Source organism: Charadrius vociferus, unplaced genomic scaffold, assembly GCF_000708025.1.
Source record: "Charadrius vociferus isolate BGI_N301 unplaced genomic scaffold, ASM70802v2 scaffold179, whole genome shotgun sequence".
Taxonomy (NCBI): Eukaryota; Metazoa; Chordata; class Aves; order Charadriiformes; family Charadriidae; genus Charadrius; species Charadrius vociferus.
The window spans coordinates 4,199,727-4,219,661 of NW_009650072.1; the positions used below are offsets into that span (position 1 = coordinate 4,199,727).

General features: G+C 36.7%; 1 protein-coding gene across 1 annotated transcript in view; it reads left to right on the forward strand.

The window, feature by feature from the left end:
- Positions 1-19,935, forward strand: part of SOX6 (SRY (sex determining region Y)-box 6) — a 245,163-nt gene that overhangs the window by 209,213 nt on the left and 16,015 nt on the right. Inside the window, exon 12 of the mRNA XM_009892024.1 lies at positions 6,173-6,281. Within this exon, the coding sequence (XP_009890326.1) occupies positions 6,173-6,281 (109 nt within the window). The remainder of the gene's footprint in view (positions 1-6,172; positions 6,282-19,935) is intronic.

A 19,935-nucleotide genomic window follows, 5' to 3' on the forward strand; every position in this document is an offset into this window, starting at 1 on the left:
GTCTTTAGTATTCCAGTTTCAATTTTTTTCTAGACACTTTAAATTTTGATGGAATTGCAATTCTCAATTTTGACTCCAGAACCTGGGTCTTGAAAGGACAAAGTCCCATATCATAACAATCACTATGAAATTCTGTTACTGAACAACTTCGGAGTATTTTCTGCTTGTGATGGTCTTGCGTATGTCACATTGTCACTTGGAAGCCAACTGAAGCCTGCCAGTCAGGCAAAGAAATTTTAGTGTAAAGTCCCTATTATCTGCTTTTAATCTCTTATTTTTCAGTTATGCTTTAAAATGGAAGAATGTATTTAAAAGGGGACCTCATGGCTTCTCTCTCCCCACATCTTTTCAAGCAAGCTGTTTCCTTTGAGGCACTGTAATGTATCAGACATCTGTAGTCTGTGGCAGGGATGCTAGTCTGTGCTGTATGTTCAGCATACAAAGATAGTAGGGGAACGGTTTATGAATGACAGAGAGGCCTTCAAAAAAATGAAAACAGCAGTTAGTCAGGGTAAAAAAACACTGAACTGTCCCTCTTTGGTTCCCAAGATCACTGAATTCAGGTATTTCACCTAAATAAAAATAAAGTAAGGTCAGGTTGTGTCAACATGTTAGAACGCAGCATGTCCTTCATTCTTGCAACCTGTGGTTGGAAAAGATATACTTTCTATCTTGTAATATCTTAAAATATCAGCATTCCTACAATAAGTTTGCCTACTTTGCTGATTTAATTTCTCTGGTTTCTTAGAGCAAATCCCGCTGCTATGATGTTGGAAACAAGTTCTAGATGTTCACCACAGTTCTGCAAAACCAAAGGCCTGCTTTTAATTGTAACAATAATGCCACTATTGTGTTTATCTACTTTGCCATCCAAAGAATTCCAGCAGTTGCATGCCTGCACACCAGTAGGATGATTGACATTGTTGTAATAAGGTTAATGTTTAAACTTCCCACCCATAATAACTAAAATATCCAGAGATAAGGCTGAAAGTCAATTTGTAATTATCCCTGCTGTGCCAAGATGTTGCAAAAGATTCTAAGTGGAGGGTAATTTAACTTTTCAGTCCTAGCCGTTACAAAGTAGTAAGAAGGTGAAAAGCTTGGGATGTTTGTATCTCAACTTTCCAGGGGGAAAAAAAAGGATTTGTGATTCCTCCTTATTCAAACTGGGAATCCTGTTCTCTGTGTTCTGCTGAAAATGTCCTTTTTGTGTTTTGAATATAGTCAGTTGTTTGCCTGTTGTTTACTGTCCATGGTACATGAAGGGAATAGATCACAGTTAGCAAATAAGCTACTAGAACATTTAGTATCTAATAGTTCAATTGAAATACATGTCATACATAAAGATAACATGGGATAATTATTTGTAGTCATTCTAACTAAAGTATTGTCCTCGGCAGAAATAATATCCCTTCAGTCATATGCTCTGTGGCTTCTGTGAATGACCCGTTTTAATTCAGTTTCTAGAAACTGGGTCTTTAAATTAATGTTGGTAACTGCTTCCATGCTAGACTGTTGAAATAAAGGGTATTACATCATTGTCGAAACATGTCTAGTTAAATAAAAAGTATTTGTTTGCAAAAAATATATATATTTTAAATCTTTTACACAACGCTCAGTATGCATGCCATTTTCCATTTCAGACTAAGCATACATTTCAGATGTGGAAAAAGCAAGCATGTTGAAATAATTTGAGGCATGGGTATAGTCGGATCAGTCTTGGTAATCCAGAGGGGAGGGGTGCCCAGTGTATTATTACATTTCGTATATTATTTTTCAAGAGATGGATGCAATCAGTCATCTTCTCGCATATGGTTTGAAAAAAAATTGTCTTGCTGGCAAGTAAACTGTTATTTAAGTACACAATCCACGGTACTACAGAAACAGTTTTGCCAAACTTGTCCAAGTATTCTCACATCCTTAAAGATGGTATAAATATCATTTATAGCAAGCCGTTTACTTCAGACTATATGGAATGCCTTCCTGCTCCCCTGATCTAAGTGTCCCAGTTTGCATTATGGCCTTTATTGCTTCTGTTTGATGGAGTGATCAGTAAAAATTTAATGACACTATAAAATAATAAAAATGTCATTAATTTACCACGGATCTTGGATGCAGTGGTTGTAAAGTTACATTAATAAACAGAATATTTTTTACAACAAAAAGCATTGTTACGTGGGAACGTATAAATAACACACATAAATTTAAGAGCAATTTTACTGTTAGCACACACATTATTATGGAATAGCCAATAAGTGTATAAAACATAGTATATAAAATTTTATGAAAATATACTGTGCACATCAAAAATTCAGCTTTTATCTAAGTGCAGAGAAAAGCCATTATTGTGTGCTTACTGTTTCATTGCTGTTCTTCCACAAGATCACAATTTTATATTTGTTTCTAGTCATTTGAAGTTTGCAACCTTTTCAGAGGTGGGGGCTACTGCTTCCTTTTCCTTTACTCCTTGCTTCACTAAATCATTCTTTTACCTTCCACACGTGAAGAAAGAATTGATACTTTCTGCCAGAACGTGACGGAAAAGTTGCTAATTTAATGCAAAGCTAAAAATAATGCCAAAGGGGTTGAAAGGCTTGCTTGGCGACTCTGGAAATAAGGGATAACTATCTAGCAGTCTATCTGTCATCACTGGGGCTGCTCCATCACTGACTGTGATAATATGTGAATATGATGGATGCCACAGCCTTGTGGCTCGTAACATTTAACATTCATCAGCTCTCACTAACGGGGGCTTTATAATTTAAATATCTTTATTTAATATGCAACATCTACCTCATACATCATAATTTCAAAGCACTTAGAGAACCAACAGTCCTGCAAGACAGTTGAGCAGACTTTAATTTTTTCAATAACTTTTACGTTTTCTACATGTTTGTGACTGACAACGCATAAATAAGTACCTAATCACATCACAGAATGGAAAATTAAGATTTGGCTGCTAAGAAGAATCTTTTTTCTCTTCTTTTTCTCATTTTAAAGAAGTGCTTATTTTTACTGTGTGTTCAACATATAAAGAAGCACAAAGGATCTAAATTGTGCTGGGAAGAGCTTTCAGTTTTCTAGTGCAAACTCCAATTAACTGTGTTGACCTAGTCATGAGAAAGGGTTGTCAGTGTCATGGCCTAAACCTTTTTTCTGAAATTTAAATGTGAAAACTTGATGTGACTATACAGTAGAAGCTCCATAGACAGTACAAAAAAGTCAGTTCAAAATAAAGGTCCAAAATGCCTTTTCACAGGAAACAAAACACCTGCACTGTCCATAGTGGTGCACTATTACAAACTCACCAAAATTTGGTTAATGTAGGTTAGGGATGTGGCAATATATCAAGTACATGATGTACACGTGTGCAAATATAATGCACGTTTAGGTAACATATTTGTTAGCTGAGCTATGTAGAGCCATTACTTTTAATGAAGGTATGCCTTTTTTTGTTCGTATAGGAAAATTATGTACAGAATCAATCTTCCTCTCAGTCCTTGCTCATACTACAAAAAAGGTATATTTTTAAAGGATTTTTAGTGCAAGTAACTATCCTCTTTAGGAAGAATTTAAGACGAGAGCAAAGAAAAATCCCATAAAAAGGCTTGGAGCCTTGTGGGACAAGTTTCCTCTGATATGAATTGTTCTATTTCCTGGAATTGTAAAGGCATCCACTAGATTAAAACATTATTAGTGTTGAGTAACATCTTTCTATTTTTTACAGTTCTCTGAATTTGCCTAAACCCAATGCAAATATTGAAAATTTTTTTACTATCACTATGAAGATTATTTTCATTAAAAAAGCAAGCAAAGGAATGATTTTGAAAGGCTTTTCAAAGATTTAAATATAGCTAGCTTTGTTACAGCTTTTTATGAATTAGGAGGAGGGGGTTATAAAATAACTATAAGTACATCTCCTTTGTTTGACAAGAGCAGGTATTTTTATGGTGTAAGTGCTTTCATTTTACTGTTCCTGAACCTTATCATGTAATTTTCCCTTTTCTCCTTCCATGTCAAAATATTGATATTCTTTCAGAAACTTTCTTTTTTTCTTCCTTTTTTTTTTTTAACAGAATATTTTCTGGTAAAATCAAAGAGAATGAATGACTAGAAAGATATTTCAAATGTGCATATTGATATGTAGCAGGGTCTGTTGATTTTTATAGCAGAAAGGTATTTCTCCCTCTTCTGAAACACACTTAAAGGCTGTTCTTCCAAGAATACTGCAGGTGCTGTATTAACATCCTTAAGAAAAAGCTTTTAGTACAAATATTTTAGAAGAGATAATATATGTGCCAAAAGCTGTTTTCTTAGTACTGATCTTTGCTTTTGTCTCAACTGCAAATCAGCCCTTTGCAATGGAACGCAGAATCCTTGACAAACTTATTTTTTATTCTGTCTACCAGTAAAACAGATCCCATCCTGATGATTCAGGTGTATTGTTACATTGCACAACATCTTTCAGTAAAATATTGGGCCTCTAGTATTGCAGTGCCTTTCTGCAGTCACATTTCATTTGTAACTCTTTGTTTTCTTGTGAGTCCCTTTGTATATGTAAGCTGCTTCATCAACCGCAGATTTTACAGAAGAAAATAAGTTAAGAAGTTAAACAAACATAAAATGCAGAGTTATTTTTTTCGACAACTAGAAGAGTCTGAGGAACTTTTAGAAATGCAGTTAGTACCTGAAATGCCTCAGCTGCATGTTGTGGCAAATCCAGCGTCAAGTTGTGCTTTCTTGTCTTCCTCTGCAAATTAAACAGAAAATAATTTTAAAAATCCATGGCTGAAGGAATCAAAAGAATGAGGAATCAAAAGAATTCCTCAGTTGTTGGCTGGTGGGGTTTTATTACTGAAAGATAATGATAATAGAAAAATAATCACATTGGAAAGCAGAAGTATTTGGAGGTGGAGCAAATGAGGAGCCAGGGCCATGCAGTATGTTTTGTCCTTAAGAACATTTTCAAGTTTATAACCATCTTGCAGGAGAGAAACTCCTAATGTTTTCTTATGTCTAACATGCACAGCACAGAACTAGGTCATTGAACAATAGACTGAACAGCAATCAGCACTCTACTTCTGCATAATGCATTAAGTACAACATGGAGAAACTGTTCATAGAGCTGAAAGCTGGTATTTCATGTCTGTAAATTCAAGTTGACATGACATTTAATATTGTTTCATAGTAATGAACAACAAGGTTTCATTCATTCACAAGTACAACATAATGCCAAGTTTAGTCTGAAGACGTAACAACAAGGCAAGAGGGAAAACAAGCTATGTTCATTCAAATGAGAATGCTAAATTAATGATAACCATTGAACGCTTTGCTACTGATAGGCAGTACTACAGAGACTACTATTGTGAGACAATATTACACTGCCATTTATAGTGCCCTTGTCCAGTAGTTGATTGAAGAACTGGGTTAACATGTAAAATATCTTTCAGTTTCCACTTTCTAGTTCCAGGTTTCCTATGGAGGTCTCCAGCTCTCAAAAGCTTTCTGTTTTTCTAGGAATGTGCATTCTTTTTCCTTTTTTTTTTTTTTTTAATCTCCTTAGGTTCCCTTTCCAGTGAGTTACAATTTAAATTCCTAGACAAAATAATAATATCAGTTCTGTCATCTATTATTCCTGCGTTCAAATACTTGTCTTTGAAAACCTCTTGCATAAAATTCAGACTTGTGTTTTCTCAGAGGTATGAATGCAAACTTGAATCTCATAGTGGGAAAAAGTGCTTTTTCCACTAAATTATGTTTTAATACAAACTCTTCTTTCAACTTCTGAATTTTCATGTCTCCCAAATGTTGATTGTCTTTTCCAGTTTAAGTTAGAAAATAAGCGGAAAGGCGAAGTGAGCAGCATCGATCAGCACTGTTTGCTGCCAAGAGTGTTTTGTATTTGCATGCACAATTGTTTAGGCATTATGGCAGTGCAGATCAAAATAATCTCAAAGTTTCTGTATATGTTTCACATTTAAAACTGATTTTCATAAATGCACACATTCAGAATCTGTAAAAAATTGCCCCTGAGTTAAAATTCTAATTAAATGCACTCGTTATTTTTTCAGATTTAAAAAATAAGGCATGTATCAGTGCATACATGTATGCACAGGCATATAATGAGAGCTAACCTATATGGAGCATTAAGGCTATTTCTGTTCTTTTCCAGGAAAGAACAAGGTTTGAAAATTTAGGCCCACAGTTAACAGGGAAGCCCAATGAGGATGGAAAACTGGGCCCTGGTGTCATCGATCTTACCAGGCCAGAAGATGCAGAAGGTGAGTTGCAATTTTGACTATGGGTTATTGAACACTGCATCACAGAATGGTATGGCTGAAATGCTGCCACTGTCCTAAGTACTGTCTAGCTTACATCCCACGGTAACACTGGAATGATTTCTGTGTGTTTTTGTGAGATTGTAATACATCCATAGCAAAAGGCAGATAGCTGAAAAGGACTGTATAGCCCTCTAAGTCCTTCTGCAATGCAACTGTTTTTACCCCCAGCAGCTGTCAATTAAATGTTTACATTTTGTAATATTAATAAAAGTGTAGGAAACATTGAGAAAATTATCTCAGCAAGGCAATATATACATATCTATATATTCACCAGTTTTTAATGATTTAGCAGCTTTGAATAAAGTTAGAGCTCTTTAAGAAATCTTCCCATCAGTGCACTCACAAACTCTTCAAGATACAGCAAGCACAATTTTATTGGCAGGCAGCTGTCAAATGATAATGCAAAAATATTTCACATTTTCTATATGAAAATGTCTTTTTCATGATATAAACCTTCAGTGAATTTACACTCATTTCAGTGAGAGTTCTATATATCAGCCATACAGTGTCAAGCCACAGGTGGAAATCAGTGTTTATCAAGACTGAGTTTAGTCTCTAGCAGAGTTATCATGCATGCTCTGGAAGTGGATGCCACTGGTATCCTCTCTACCCTATGATACATTAGAAGAGTACATGTAGACAGATAGGACCCCTACCAGTCACTATAGCAAGATTAATGTACTATTCAGATAGAATATTATGTAATGTTTTGCCTCTTTAATTTACTTCTGTTTGAGAATCATTCTGTTCTTTTTTAACCTGACAAGCTTTAGTTATGCCATTGTTCTAAGAAAAGGTTAAAACATCTTTACATTTTTTCCATTAATATCCAGGACATCTAAGAGGTTAAAAATTTGGTTTTTTTCTTGGATCAGAAGAATAGGACCAATAAACTTGTGATTGTTGACAAATAGGGTTCTTTTCAACTGATTCTTGAAATACTGCAACAGAATTTTTCTGATAAAAAGATATTAGTATTTTCTGTATAGAGAAGTATTCCTATGGGCACATATTCTGTTCTGTCTCTCTGTGACCCAGAAATAAAGGGTCCAGGTAAGGTCTCATGAATTGTGCCTTCATTTTGAAGTCTGACAACAACAGCACATGTAAATGTTATCTTTTCTTTACTGCATAGGTAGTACATGATGTGCCTGTGATAAAACATCTTAGATCCCTGATTGTCCTTGCTTGCCAACTGACATTACAATCAGTCTCTAGGCAAACCAAAAAAGCTGAATTTAAAAGTATTTAGGGCAAGGACTTGTATACAATGGAGAAGCTGCAAGTTCATTTCCAAGATGTTCCTGTATGGACTCATCCATACAGAGGAAGTTACCTCTCAAATTTAATTCAGCAAAATATTCCTACTTTTGGCTTAATATCATTATTAGCTTGTCACATGGAACTGACACGTGCACCAGGAGCATGCTTAATTTGTGGTTGGTTTTTTTTTTTTAAGTATTTTGACATAGTCAAGATTTCAGGTCTCCATAACAGTAAGATGATGACTGAAGCTCATCAGCCATTTATTACAAATAATATTCGGAAGGAGACTAGCAGCTTAATGAGACATTTCAGATTTTCCCTAAGTATGTATATATTATTTTTTAATAGTTCCTTATAAAACAAATCATTTCCAGATTTTCAGTTTTAGGGAGCTATTGTATATGAGCTTGATATTTTCATCCTTTATTGGATGTGATTGGCCACTGTTGTATTGCCCTTAAACAGAACAATAATGAACAGAATGTAGGTAAAAAATAACTTCCAGACAGGTGTTTTACAATGTTTTTTTTCTGGAAAAAAAATGGCTTAGGAGATACATGGACTTTCAAAAGTACTTGTTGACTAACCAGTTATTTATAAACTGCTTTGTAAAGGAATTTCCATCTTGCAGCAACTTCTCATATTTCAGCATGTTGAAGGATATTTTTTTCCCCAGTTGGGATGAAAAGTTGCAAGAGAATACTTACAGATACAGAGTTACTGGTTCATATGACATCAAGTTCCTGACAACTTTCTGGGTTTACCTCATTTCCTTCAATTCATCCTTTCTCTTTCTAGTGTCCTTAATTTAGTAACTTGATACACCTTGTGGTACTGGCAGCACCCCCTGTTACTGGATAGTGTGGAACGAAGCTTTGACATATGTAACTCAAGCTACAGTGATGTGTGCCACTTTAAGGACAGTGAGCATGTCTTTCTAGAGCTAGTGGGCCAGTTTGAGGCATGGTGTGTTGCCACATGGGAAATCTGAGTTTGTGAATGGGTTCAGATTTCCAGACTTTGTTTAGCAGCCAACAGATGTCTCTGGAAAAGAGGTGCTGCATGAATACCTCTGTGGATCTGAAAAAAAACATTGGTGGGTGTTCAAAACGGAGCTTCTTATTTGTCCTTCTACTTGTAGACAAGGTGAAGTTAGGTATTAGCTCGATATTAAAAAAAAAATACATTTAAAATATCACCCAAGTTTTGCCCCTTATCTTTGGGAAGCTAGCTAAGAGGTGACACTTCTAGCGACGCATCATTTAGAGTGGAAGTCCACTGAAAACAGTGCTGCTGAAATACCGGCAGTTAAACCGTAGCCTCTGATATACTGTACCATGCTACAGACTCTGTTCGTCTTCCAGAATATTAATGCTTTTAATTGTCATGAATCTATTACAGATCTTTCTAGGTTTGCCATGTCACAGATGTTTTTATATGTGTTGCTATTATTTTGTGCTTCCATATGTGTCTGTTTCAGCACTGCATTACTAAGAAACTTGACAATTTATTCTTTAGAATCATCGAATCATTTAGGTTGGAAAAGACCCTTAAGATCATCGAGTCCAACCATAAACCTAACACTATCAAGTCCACCACTAAACCACATCCCTAAGCGCCATGTCTATACATCTTTTAAATACCTCCAGGGGTGGTGACTTAGCTACTTTCCCTGGGCAGCCTGTTCCGGTGCTTAATAACCTTTTTGGTGAAGACATTTTTCCTAATATCTAATCTAAACCTCCTTTGGTGCAACTTGAGGCTGTTTCATCTTGTCCTATCACTTGTTACTTGGGAGAAGAGACCAACACCCACCTCGCCACGACCTCCTTTCAGGTAGTTGTAGAGTGATGAGGTCACCCCTGAGCCTCCTTTTCTCCAGGCTAAACAACCCCAGTTCCCTCAGCAGTTCCTCACAGGACTTGTTCTCTAGACCCTTCACCAGCTTGTTGCTCTTCTTTGGCCTCCTCTAAGAAGAGAGCCTTGTTGCATTTTAGTGGGTTGCCAAGGTCACAATCTCAACTGAATGTCGAAGGTTTCTAATAACCATAGCCATATTCTTCAAAGATTTAGTGTCTTTCACACCTTCTTTACTGTTTTGTCATTGTTACTTACTTTTAATCTTATTTGCAATATTTTAAGATACCATTTGAGTGCAGGTTGCTGTAGACATCTTTAGATAATATTTATGTGTTTTGTTGTGTGCTTTTATGCAAATAACACAGTCATATAGAAAATAAAGATTTCTGAAGTAACATATTGGTGGTCAACTTTTAACCTCCTATCTTTCTTCATCAGAAATACATCCAGATCTCTGAGGTCCAACTGCAGTTGTGACAGAGTTGGTGTGTGGCTGTTAGAACTGTCAGTTGGTTCTAATTCCATCAGCAGAATTTTAGAACTTCAGAATTATCAAATTTACTACATTTAGCGAAGATCTATTGAGTACTTATAGAGGGATTTTTTTGAGGGGGAGTATGCGGTGGTGGGTGGAGTGGTGTAACAGATCTATTCCTGAGCCAAGGGCTCCAAATTTAGTCCCACTGCTGGCCATAAACTGAGGGGAAGCACAGTTTGGGCTACATCCTGATGCCCCAACTGATCTTGTCCAAGGGAGCTAAAGAAGTGCAGTTCCGCTCCCTGCCTACCTGCACACCTGCGTTTCCAAAGGAAACTAAAGTGTGCAGAGACATGGTACATGTCTGTCTCATCCCAGCAGGCAGCCGAGATAGACCAAATCTGGGAAGCACTACTAGTTCCTTTAGCTTTGATACAGCCTTTAAGGTTCAAGTGCTTTGTTATAAGAAATATCAGCAGACTTCTGTGTTCTATGGAATGCCTTTGTAATAGTATCTAGCAATGATTTCTCTCTACTGCTTATATCTTCTATAACATATGGCAGTGATCTGAGTTTGACAGGATCAGAGTCATGTTTTCCCTTCATTTTAGGAGTGCTTGTAGTACTGGGTCATTGATCAGAAGCTGAAGCTACATGTATATTTATTTTTGATTCATGAATTACAAGACAAGTCTTGAAATTCTTTAAATTTAGCTCTATGCAATTATAAGACTGATATGAAAGGATACTGCAGAATGACTTTTAAGACTTAACTTGTTGTCCCTGCCCAGTTTTTGGAACCTTTTTTAAGATTTAACTGGGTAACTAGGTATACTTTCAGAGATGACCTAGCATATGAAGTCGTATTCAAAGCTTGTGTAACTCATAATGATCTAACTGTCTTCTGAATGGAGGCCTGAAAATAATCAACAAGAGTTTTATATTAAATATGACATAAACCAACATCTCTATTACTTCCTTAGCCACCAGCAGGACTGGGCTAACTATATTAAAAATCATGCTCAGACTGTATTCAAAAACATTGCCACTGACTGTGACACCATTGGTGAATAATCCACAGCTATTAGACTTATATCATTACCTGGAAATCCCAGTTGTCATGTTCATTCAAAAACATGATTTGAGAGCCACCATGTTCGGTGGCTGGTATGCAAAATTATAAACAACAGTCAATTCTAGAACTAAACAAGGATTTTTTTTTCTCCAGACCTCATCATTTTAAAGAAAACATCATTCTTTCTGTAGGCGGCTTCATAATTTTGAACATTTGAGATTGTCAGTACTGAAATACAGCTGACTAGCGTGGACACACCAAGACAGCTTTGAATTTAGCTATAGCTAAAACCACTTTTTAAACATGACTGGCAGACATCAGCTGACCAAAGTCTGTAGAATATAGTCAGGGGACATAGGTGAGCCCTGTTTAAATTCCAGGTAGTGGAACCTAAACTATTTAGTTCTTAGTTATCTGAGAATATTGGAAGATCTGAATATCTTTTTTTGGTTCAAGTTCTAGAGAAGATATACCTTTCAGAGATGCTCACTTCTGGTGATAGCGCTACCTCTTTTGAATCATACAATGTGCTCTATGTTTATGGATCTTGTGCTTGTATAATGTTCTCTATGCTTACGGAACCTTCTGGTTTTGTGTTTGTGGTCAAATGCTTTGGAAATTCGTAGGAAGTATGTGATTATTTTTGTTCGTAGTATATAGAAACCTGCAGAATAGGCCTAACATTCCTGTTGACAATTACTGATTTTACCTTAGCTCAGGTTGCAGTGTGGTTTCCTTCAGCAGTCATAGTCAGGGATTCAGATTCCATCAAGACCTGATCTTCATTCCTGCCAAAGAACTGGATCTGTTAAAATATAGTTTTCGTGATTGGATCCTGGGCTCAGGGCAAAAACATCTGAATGTTATTGTTTTCCCACTGCTTTACTGTGTGATTTTGCAAAAGAGAAATGACTTCTCTCTGTCCACTTTTCTCAAGTGAAAAATCAGATTCATTGTGAAGCTAAATTCATTTTTATAAAGCAAATGGAAACAGATGAAAATGCTGTATTAGTACTTAACATTTATTTCCACGTTCATTCGTGTTACTGTATTAGAATCGGGCTTGTGAGGGAAATATTTGGCTTCACAGTTTGCCATTTGGGACAACGTATACAAAGACCTTTTCTTCTGAGTCTGTTTTTGATGTTTTCATTTCTTCTATTTCTCATGTGATAGTTTTCTTGATTCTGTAAACTTTGTGTTTAGCACTTGCTGCTGCTTCCTTTGTTACTAATCTACCACTGTGTGTTAAGCATGGACCATAGTTCTGAGGACAAGTACATGCCTACTAGTTTAGATAAAAACAATTTTAAATAATGTGGTGGGATCCATCTGTCCACTTTATCTGTATCTATGTATTTACTTTATCCTTGTATTAGACTATTACTTTTCAAAGTCTCCCAAAGGGTAACCTTTGCTACGAAACCTATTAAGAGGTATCTTGGAGTCCTCAGCACGGGATTGGTAGCAGCCCATCTTCTTAAAATCATTGACTTAGTGCCTGTGTCCTCCTTGGTGCCTGTGGTTTAAAGATTGTGTTTTTCTATATATCAGGTCACAGTTTAAGATTATATAGCTTTAAGCCTTATCTGTTTAATCATGGTATCTTTGACCATGCTCCAAATAGGCTGAAGGCAAGCCAGCTGGGGACTGCAAGCTGCATAACCATTGGTAAGAGGCTGGTTCCAGTAGTAAGCCTTGGCTTCATCTTATTAATTGCGGTTCAGATGTACGTAGGTTTTGGTCTGAATCTGATTTTGGACCTGAACCCAAGCTTGGAGGGGCACAAGCTCACCTTTGGTTTTGAAAGAACACAGTTCTATTCAGCAGTAAGCTTAAGAACCCAGTTCTGCAGCATTTCAGACGATGGATTTGCTGACCGACATACAAAGTCAATGAATTGCTCAGTATTTGCAGCAGTTAACAGCAGTCTGTCTTTTTATGTCCATAAAATTAGCACTTCCCATTCATATTTGACTTGGGCTAGCCAGATTGCAAGGCATATTTTAGTACAATGAGAGATTCTCCCTGCCCAAAAGCAAGGGAAATTGAATGGCAGAGAAAGAAAAAAAGAAATGGTGTTAGGCATCATCACGGACTTAATCAATTGCCAGAAAATGGTGAACAATGAGTGGTTGCAATTGCAGCAGCAGCAGCAGTGAATGTGACATCATGTGGAGGAGAGGAATGAGCTAGCTGGGGAAAAACCTTCTACCTTCTTTGCAATGTAGAAGGTAGTTTCTTGGCCGTGTGGGGAGAAACATGAGAAAAAGGAGCTACAAAGGGAACACAAGGCTGATATCTAAGGGTGAGGAGAAACTACCACCCTATGCAGCTCCAAGTTTCTGTCCATCTGTGAAAACTTCCTTTGCTCCCTCCCTGGGGATAGAGCAGACATCGTGAGAAGTGCCTGGGTTTTGCAAATCTTTTAAGTAAAAACCAGATCAACGCTTTCTTAAAGGAGAACCTCTACCATATACTCAAAGCCTCAACATTCTCATGTATGTCAAAAAGTGAATAATTGCTTATACAAAAGGGTGACATAGTTCCTTCTTAACTCCAAAAAAGGTTGACTTCGAGCAGTTGAAGAAGTAGGTGAAAGGGAACCATATATTTGCAGGCAGATCGATCTTGGCAGGCTGCCAACACAATCCAAACCTGTGAGGTAACTTGTTTAACACCCTCCTTTGCAGAGGTGTAAACAGCAGGTAGTACATGCATGACAAAGCATCACCTACTTTTGTGACAGTGCTCCATAAATACTGGAGGAAAGAATGCCTCTCCACGCCAGTATTTGTCGCGCATAAATATTTGTAATAGTTGCTATGGCAGTTGAGAGAGGAAAGATGAATATCAGAAAACAGTGAAAGCTGTCTGAAAACAAAGAAGAGTTTCCAGAAAGAATGCAGTAAGCTCAAGTACTGGAATTTTTATTCCCCTGAATTCTTGTTAAATGTCTTTGATTAAAAAAAAATCCCATAAGTGTATCTTTATTATTTAAAGATAAAATAACTTATTATCTTGGTTAATTAGACCAGATGCTAAAAGGCAGCCTTCATTAATTGTGGTTGCCATTTTTAATGCCCATGGAACTATCTGATTGAGCCTAATACTTGAGTGATACGCTTAAATTTTTCAGAATAACTCATAACAGATCAGGAATCTGGGATAAAGTACTTCGGCACGGTATTTCAGTTGTGTTGGATGAGATACAGTGTCTCTGCCCTGGAGTAACTCGATGCCTCCAAATAGGACAGGAATAAGACATTCTGTCTTTAAGAACCATCCCATCACTTTTCTGATGGCAACCACTTCATGAATCTCATTGTTGCCAGCATCCCCCTAACATTTTACAGGGGGAACTCCCACTTTGAGTACTGAAAAATCTGAGCTGGGGGTGTGTGGACCTATCTTCCTGTGGTATTGAAACTTACTTCTCTCAAGACACTAATATTTAACATAATACTCACTTTCAGACTAATAAATCTGGATGTCCTCCACAAGTGTTACCTTTTGATTTTCAACTGTCTTAGGTGTTTTTTTCCTATTGCTAAATATGAAGCTTTCTCATTTGCTGTTTCCATGCTACAGTAATTGATTCTTATAGAATAGTACCTTTATTTAAAAAAATTCTCATTAGAATTTCGGATGTTGTACAACCAACCACTGTTACAATGCCCTGAGTTTTAAATAGGGGTGTCTATTAGCACAGTTATGGTTAAGGGTTTGTCACAATTTCCATTATACAGTAAAACGTTATTTTCAGGAATTTAGAACAAGGCTGTAAAAAAGTAACTGTGGGCTGCAGTTTTACACAGAAAGTCTTTGCCCATGAGAAAATTATTGTCATAAATGCTGAAAGCATCTGTCCATTTGCTTAGCTATTTTTAAGTGGAGTGAGTAAAAAATTAAATATAGTAGTTCCATGGTTTAAAACATTTTTTCATACTCATGTACAGCCACCACAGGTGCAAAACACCCCATGGTCCTGATTCTTAGCTCTGCACATGTCTTTGTATTGCTTGAAGTTGCCTAAAATAGCGTAACGTTTCCAGGCACAAGTGAATTTTCAGCTGACAGAGAAAGCCACCGTTATATCATACTGCATGGAGGAGGGAGGAATCTTGCCCTTCTTCCTTACCTCCTTGAGCACAGGGAGTGGAGCAGAAATATGAATACATTAAGGAAAGAACACCATATATTCCGGCTAAGCATGAGCAATTGATACAGATTCAGACAAGTCCTCTTCTTTGTACAACTGTCTTTTTTGCTAAGTTTATACTGCACACCATTTTCTCCTTCAGGAACCTCAGTATCTCAGCAATAGAAAAGTGTTTAAGAGCATCTGCCTTTCTTCCACATAGATATGCCAGGTATCTCAGCAAGTGTTTAGTGCAGAACTTAGCAGCAAGCGGACAATCTTTTCTCAATTTGTACTTTGATTTAATTTTACAGAATCGGTGGTCCAAAATGTGTGTGGGGTGGGAATTACAGTATCTTCACAGCTTCTGCAAATATTAAATGATTATGTTCGCAATTTGGCAGGGGTAGTTTAACACGAAGTGCAGTATTTCAAAAAGGAGTAATATGTAAATTTTCACGTAAGCCCGTATCCCATGGCAGATCCCCCATTTTTAATCCAAATCAGGTAAATGTGGCAACATATTTGGACATGCCATTGCCCTGTTTGTAAAAACATCTTCCTGGCTTCACTCCCAAATCCCAAATGCCCAGGTGCAGCATATTTGAAAAATTAGCCTTAAGAAATTTTCCTAACATTATTACTTGCTAACTTACAGCTCCTGTTATCATGCTGCTTTTGCTTCTCTCCCTTTATGATACATTATTTACTAATTATATTGTTAATTATTATAATATCAGCACTCCATGTGAAAGGCAAGAAGAAATGGCATATGCGTATCCTAGCCCTCGGTTCTAGCCATCTACTTACTGCTATGATATGACAAGTGAGAACAGCAAACAGTGGATGGAGGGAATTAGTTATATACAAAGGATGATGTTGCATACGCAAGAAGGTGACAAATTCAGTTGCAGATTGAATGCAGGAAACGGGCCACTAAAGCAGTGATTCCAACACACATTAAAACCTTTTGCAAAGTTTTCTGCATGTCATTAATATCACATAATTTGAGGGAGGTGGTTTTGTAAACCTCTTTCCCATTTGAAACATAGTTCCCTTTTATAAACCACATTGTACTTCAGCTTTTAAAATTCATTGTTTTGCTACATAGGAGCAAGCAAATTTGTTCATTAACAGTGTTCAGCCACGTCTTGAACAATGCATCCATCAAACATAAAGTCAGGCTGCCTTCTTTCTCTGTGGTGAATTCCTGTCTGTCATTTCTCCATCTTAAAACAAAACAAAGCATTGACTGAAATATGAGTGGATCACATCCTATGGCCCTTGTTCAGGCAGGATTTTTTTTTAAAAAAAAACTGTTAGGGATGACTGAGGACTGCAGAATTAATCCTTGTGTTTTAAATCAGTATAATGTTTTCTGGATGTTCTAGGTGACACTGTCACGTCAGGAAAAATTTGAAATTATGTGAGTAACAGCTCCACAGGAAATAAAGCTGTTAGTCTTATGGAAACACCTTTATGTTAAATAGATTAGTTCATTCCTTTTTGTATTTTTTTTTTTAATGTGATTAATATAGTAAAAATAATTGCTTAGCTATTAGAACAACAGTTTTTCTGAAAAAAAACCCAAACCAACAAACCCAAACCCAAAAAAACCCAACCAATTTGCAGTATTCAATAGGTCTTTTAGATACCTAACAACAATTATTAGTAATATTTCTCTTGGGCTGGGATGCTTTGTCCATGGTCTTCCTTTCTGTGGATCTCTACTTTCCTTAGAGTATGAAATGAACTATCAAAGGGAAACAAGAGTAGTGTTCATGGGAATGTTGATCATAGTTAGACCTGATGACTGGCAATCCCTTACTTCTGGTGTCATTACTTAGGCTGAATAACTTTCAGCTTAAGTATGTTTCACATTTTTTCTATCAATAATATCTATGTCAGAATGGGGTTGTTAGCATTTAATTAATTATCTGTGAAGGGTCTTCAAGTCTGCAAGTGGCACATGATTGAAAAATCTTATGACACTTACATACTTCCCCAAATTTATAGTGGAGTCTGCTTCTTCATCCTGATTTCCATCTAGACGTATCATGGATCTTCACAGAATAACTTCTCATGCTCTTATGTTACAGCACAAGTGGGACTATGTAGGCCACTGAGGGCTTAAGTCAGGCCTTAAAAACGAATTAATTCAGTTAATATTCCATGTAATTTAAAATATTATTGTATTGTTTTAGCTGTATTCCATGCCAAATTTCCCTGAGGGTTAATTTTGCCATAAAATGTGGTCAAGAAATCTAAACTGTTTGTGTAAGCCATTAAGAAAGTAGTTGCATTTAGCAGTTTTAATTAATTTAAGTAATGTAGATTTGGGCATGGCTGGCTGTGGAGCATGGATGTACTAATAGCTTCTTTAGAAATATTGTTTCAGTATTTAATATGACCCAACTACCAATTCAGCTTTAAACACTGGTGAGTGAACTGCTACCACTGATAGAGCTGAGAATAGCTGATTTGATTTCACACACAGAAGATATTTCACTATTAATTTTAGCTCTAGACTTTCAAATGGGGAAAGACGTATATGCAGGTTGCGAGGATGGCTGTGAAAACTGGTGCTGTGTTTTAATTGAGATTAAAAATTTTGCTTGCATATGTAAAACAAATGTACTAAAAAAGTAAACTCAGTGCCACCAAAACTGAAAACAAGGCACTTCGGAAAATATATGCTGATATATAACTGGCTAGAATTTCCTTCATTTTGCAAAGCCACGAGCCACATGCATCAGCTCACCACAAAGTCATTAGGTCTTTTTAAACTCAGATGAAAAACATTAACAAATACCACAAAAGGCTTTAGTATGGCCCCTTTGTTCATTCACATATGGCAGTTTATAACTCCTGCACCACTTGGGTCGTGTGTTTGTTTAAGCTGCCTCCATCAGGCCAGCCCTGAAAGAACAAAAGACATCTTGAGCAATCCTAAGCAGGAAATGGGCTAATCTAAACATGGCTTGTGACACTATAAGTAGAATAGAAAGGGGAGGGATTGATTAGTCATTAATGTCCAATTGACTCCATATGGATGTTGCAATAATAAGGCCTTTTTCAGTGCAGTAGCGGAGTTATTGAATTAGAGGTTTATGTTTCCTCAGAGCTGACCTTAGGGAATTCCCTTTTGGTTCTTCTTGTTGATGTTTTAAAGAGAATGGAGCCTCTTAACAGGAAAAATAGAAGCCTTATCATAACTGAGTGTACCATGGATGTAGCTGACCTGTGTTACAGTATACTCCCACCTCTTAGTATTTACTTAGCACAATTCAGAACCCTTGCAGGTGAAGTATTTTAAAGCCCATTTAAATATTCCAGTATTTCATGAATCACTCGTGTCTTTCTGAGGTTTTTCCCCCTTTTCATTCACTGACATGCAGTCTATAAGAAATGTTATGCCCTCAAATCCCAGCTGAATAATATTTGTTTAGCATTTGGAATGAAAGCAGCTTGACAAACAGACACTTCCCTGCAGAACATTTGTGCCACTGTATGACTACAGGCATCCCCGTCCCGGAGCTAGTCATGTTTCCAAGTGGGTGTTAGTTTTGCCTAGTGATGACAAGACATGCCAGTAATGACAATTGTTCATGAGATACCCATTTATTTTGCCTCTCTTGCTGGTAATAAAGAATGAGAAAGTCTTCTGAATGGGGATGAAGAAGTAAGAGGCAGGCAAGGAGCAAAACAGATAGATGTTACACTAACACTGCTACAAGTCAATTAGATTACAGTAAAGTAGTAATTTTTGTAATGGTCTCCAAAATTGAACGTTGAACTTAATAAATCAAAATAAATGATTATTCTTGTATTCTAAACTTTCCAAACCTTCTTTTGTCATTCTGTTCTTTCCAGATTTGAATTTTTCTATTTGATTTGAAATATTGCTGTATCTTTCATAAAGGCTGCATTTGTCTGCCCACAGTTTAAGACCAGGAAAGGGGACTGCCAAGCTGTTTCTTCATGCTCCCTGTTTTTATGGTCTTTCCGTGTTTATGAGTAACCCATCTCTAGTGGTAAAACAGTGACTCCTGTTTGCGCGTTCATCAGGTTCTGGTGTCCGCAACGCAAGCTGATAGCAGTGCTAGTTGTATTACCACAAACAGGGCCTGATATTTTGGAGGTCCCAATCAGTCTTACCCAAAGTAGACAGAAATGTCATCTTAGCCTCATGAATAACTGATTAGAGGAGCTTTAATACTAACCAGTCACTTTTACATTAGGAACCTAGAAAGATTGTCTTTATTTCTATATATCCTGTCTTGGTATATGTGTATGGAAGACGGTATGCAGTGTATTCTCTAGGGTAGCCAAAGATTCATTAGCTGGGGGAAATGTATCACTTCAAACATGAATCAATGGTCAGAGTGTGAAGAGATATTAAGGAACAACAGTGACTGATAAAAATCTCTTTCATTTTGCTGTCACTTCTTTTCTCTTTCTTTCCTCATCTTTTTCTCAACTGTCTTTTGCTCCTTTTTATAACATTTATTATTGTTTGCATTCTGGTAATGTGTAACTCTGGTGACAGTCTGAGGTTTTGCTTTGGTAGATGATGTATAAAATGGAAGGTAAAACCACATCTCGTTAAAGACAATAGGACTAACACTAATGTGGCCAAAATTTCAGGGTGCATGCTAAGAGATGGTGTCTATCCTAAAATTCTTGTTATTATAAAAGGTAAGAAAATCAGATAAAGGCAGGAACAAATAAACAAACAATGTAACAATTGTTGGTGTATGTTTCTTAACATTTA